Source organism: Bison bison, unplaced genomic scaffold (genome assembly GCF_000754665.1).
Source record: "Bison bison bison isolate TAMUID 2011002044 unplaced genomic scaffold, Bison_UMD1.0 scf7180017864307, whole genome shotgun sequence".
In the NCBI taxonomy this organism is placed as follows: Eukaryota; Metazoa; Chordata; class Mammalia; order Artiodactyla; family Bovidae; genus Bison; species Bison bison.
Genome location: NW_011494879.1, coordinates 6,296,081 through 6,299,006, shown reverse-complemented (window position 1 = coordinate 6,299,006; position 2,926 = coordinate 6,296,081). Strand labels below are relative to the sequence as shown.

General features: G+C 53.8%; 1 protein-coding gene across 2 annotated transcripts in view; it reads left to right on the top strand.

The window, feature by feature from the left end:
• NOL10 (nucleolar protein 10) overlaps positions 1 to 2,397 on the top strand; it is an 89,464-nt gene extending 87,067 nt beyond the window's left edge. For both annotated transcript variants that reach the window (XM_010852062.1, XM_010852063.1), the window contains exon 21: positions 1,554 to 2,397. In XM_010852062.1, the coding sequence (XP_010850364.1) occupies positions 1,554 to 1,673 (120 nt within the window). In that variant the 3' untranslated portion in view covers positions 1,674 to 2,397. The remainder of the gene's footprint in view (positions 1 to 1,553) is intronic.
• The last annotated feature ends 529 nt before the right edge of the window (positions 2,398 to 2,926 follow it).

The window sequence follows — 2,926 nt, the reverse complement described above, 5'->3', positions numbered from 1 at the left end:
AGGAGGGAGGGACAGCTGGGTGAGGGGCAGGCAGAGCCCTGAGGGGCGGGCAGGGTTCCAGCCTCCAGCCTCGCTGTGGGGTGGGAGTGAGCCTACGTGTGAGAAGCACAGCCATCATGGGGCTGCCAACTGTGGCCTCACACGTAGCTGGAGAGGCACGTAGAGCTGTCCAACAGGGCCGTGTCCAAGGTTAAATTTTAACCGTGGTCTTAAGAACCGTGGAAAGCGGTTGAAAAGGTCTAGTTAGCAGGAGACCGGCATACCATTTCTATTTTTAGAGTCACTGTGGTCCGTTGCAGGAGGAGGCAGACTGAAGGGGGCTGACAGAGGTTCCTCATCCTGTAGTGAGAGATCAGGGCTGGCCTCAGGCAGGAAGGACCGCGCCCTGGGGTGACCTACAGAGGAGCACACTGGGCGGGTCACTTTGAAAAGGCTTTGAAAAATGGCACATAGGAGAAGTGCTCGACGCTTCGGAATCTCAGTCCAAGGGTTTCCTCGAATAGGAAAGAGTCATCAGTTTTTGGTCTTATAAATCATGTTCTTTTCTCATGATTCCGTCACCTCCCAGCTCTTTCACTTTACAGAAGTGGAATGATCCGGCAATAAGTGAACACAGAGACTTGTTCTTCAAGGCAGACATATGAATGAGTACCCCCCAGGTGCCTGGAGCTGGCGGGTCACAGGCCGGCAGGCCGTGCAGGTGTCTCTAAGGCGCCATTTTGCAACTTTGAAAGTGGTTGCCCCGCCACTGCTGTCAAAGTTGGACCTTCTTTCAGTTCCACCAGCTAAGGTTTTTATTTTGAGCTTCACAGTTAGGGGTTAGTTTTCTCCAAACCAGACTCGGTGGAATGGAGCTGTATTCTTAGAACTCCAAAGCGTCGCTTCCCTTCAGCGCAGGTTCTGCACTAATGTGGCTCTCTTCTGTGAGACGAGTGACACCGTCTGGAGGAGGTCTGGTTTTCTCACCTGAGTGCTGAGAACAGTGCCTTCAAAGCAGCCGTCCCAGAACTCATGTGCCCCTTCCGGCCGTGAACTTGCGATTGACTGATGTGTCTGCCGAGCCTTTATCAGTGTTTAGTGGTAGCTCTCTCCCTTTCAAGGGAGTTTGATTCTCTTTGGAACCAGCTCCGGGGGACTGCATTGTTAATCATGGGTGGGTTATTACACAGTTTGGGGGCACAGAAGGACTTTTTTTGTCGTTAAGACAATGTGAGTAAACTGATGAATGGCTCTGGCTTGTCAACGAAGAACAGTTCCACAAGAGAAGTCGTGGGCGTTTGGAAAGCCATCACGTCTTCCTCAGGCGGGCTCCCCCGTGAGGGGCTGTGTGGTGTGTGGGCTGAGGAGCCAGCCTCGAGCTGCGTGGTTCAGGCCGTGCCCCAGCCCCGGGGCTTTAAGGCTCTGGGCCTCACAGTGACCGTGGTGCTGGCACTGTCCCTGCCGGAACCAGGCTGAGGGTGCTGGTCGTGCCGTTGGCATTCCGATGGCCCCTTGGAAAGGGGTGTTGGCACGTCCTTTCTCTTTCTTTCCCCTCATGTACTCTTCTTTCTCAGTCGGAGCAACAGAAGAAGCAGCAGGAGGCTGAGAAACTGCACCGGCAGGAGAGGAAGGCTGTGCGCCGTTCGGCGGGCCATCTCAGGTCCCGGCCCAGGTGGGGGCGGCCATTCCACTGATTCTGGAGCAGGCCCTGCGTGTGACCCCGAGGAGCTCAGTGCATCTCCCCTGCCGGATCGTCGTTCATTTGTGCATGTTAGCCACAGCCGGGTTTGGGCAGCCCTCAAGTCCCTGGGAACCCTCGCATTTGCAGAGAGAAGTCCAGACCGGGCCGTGGTCCCCAGGCCTCTGGTCAGACTCTGGGGCTGGGCCCGCTGGCCATGTGGCGCCCCGGGGCACCTCTGTGCTGTGTGGCTCCCTGAGAACATTATTCCTTCCCCCTGGTTTTAATCCAGTGTGAGAGGTGGTTGTCTTCTAATACTGTGAGATGTGCCCCGTGAACTGAGAGGGTCTCCTGGGCTGCAGACCAGGGCCCGGGGTTTTCTGGAACTGTCTGCCCTGCCCGCTGCCACCCACAACTCCGCTGGGCTCCCACCCCCACCCCAAGAGGCCACTCCCGTCTCTCCTGACTATGGGCTTCGGTCAGGTTTGTGTTTTTAAGAATGTGCCGGTAAGTGTGTTTATGTGTTGGTCTGGGATTTTTTTAAACATATTTTTATACCAAGGGAATGTAAATTAAATGGTAATAGCCATTTAAAACAGAAAGTGGAAGCTACTGGATATTCTTTTAACTTGGCAGAGGGTTAAATACAGATTTTTTTTCCCCCAGTGTCTCAAGTGCAATTAGAGATACACTGGCTGGAGACAACATGTATAAAAATAAATGCTTTCATTTGAACAGTTTCTTGGAGAGAAACCCGTTCCTTGAGTTAATTTGAAAAATGACTTTGGTTTCTTTGTGTGCGAATGTGTGAAGAGTCCCTGAGATAGTGACTCTTGGGGTTGTAAATGATAGAATCTAAGTTGAGATGCCAGGAGCAAAAAGGCAAAGGCGCTAATGAACACAGCCAGGCTGGAGAGTAACCGCCTCAGGCCACCGGGGTCCAGGCCTCTGCACCCAGGCTGGCCTCCTCCTTTCTCGTCTCCCTCCTGTTGGGACCTTGCTTCCGACTCCTCTGTCTCCGCTCCCGTCTTCCTACAGCCCCGCCCCCACCACATGTCTCTGCTGCCCTTCAGACTGGGAACAGCACGGGTCAGGCTGTGACCTCTGTGGTCTGAGAGGGAGAGATGTTTCCAGGAAAAAAGAGAGAAAGACAGAGTGTGTGTGTGTGTGTGTGTACAGACACGTCACCAAAAAGAGACTCTTGTTACCTGGAGGGCCCTCTGTGGTGTGAGAGAGGATGTTTCCAGGGGAAAAAAAGGAAAGGGAGAC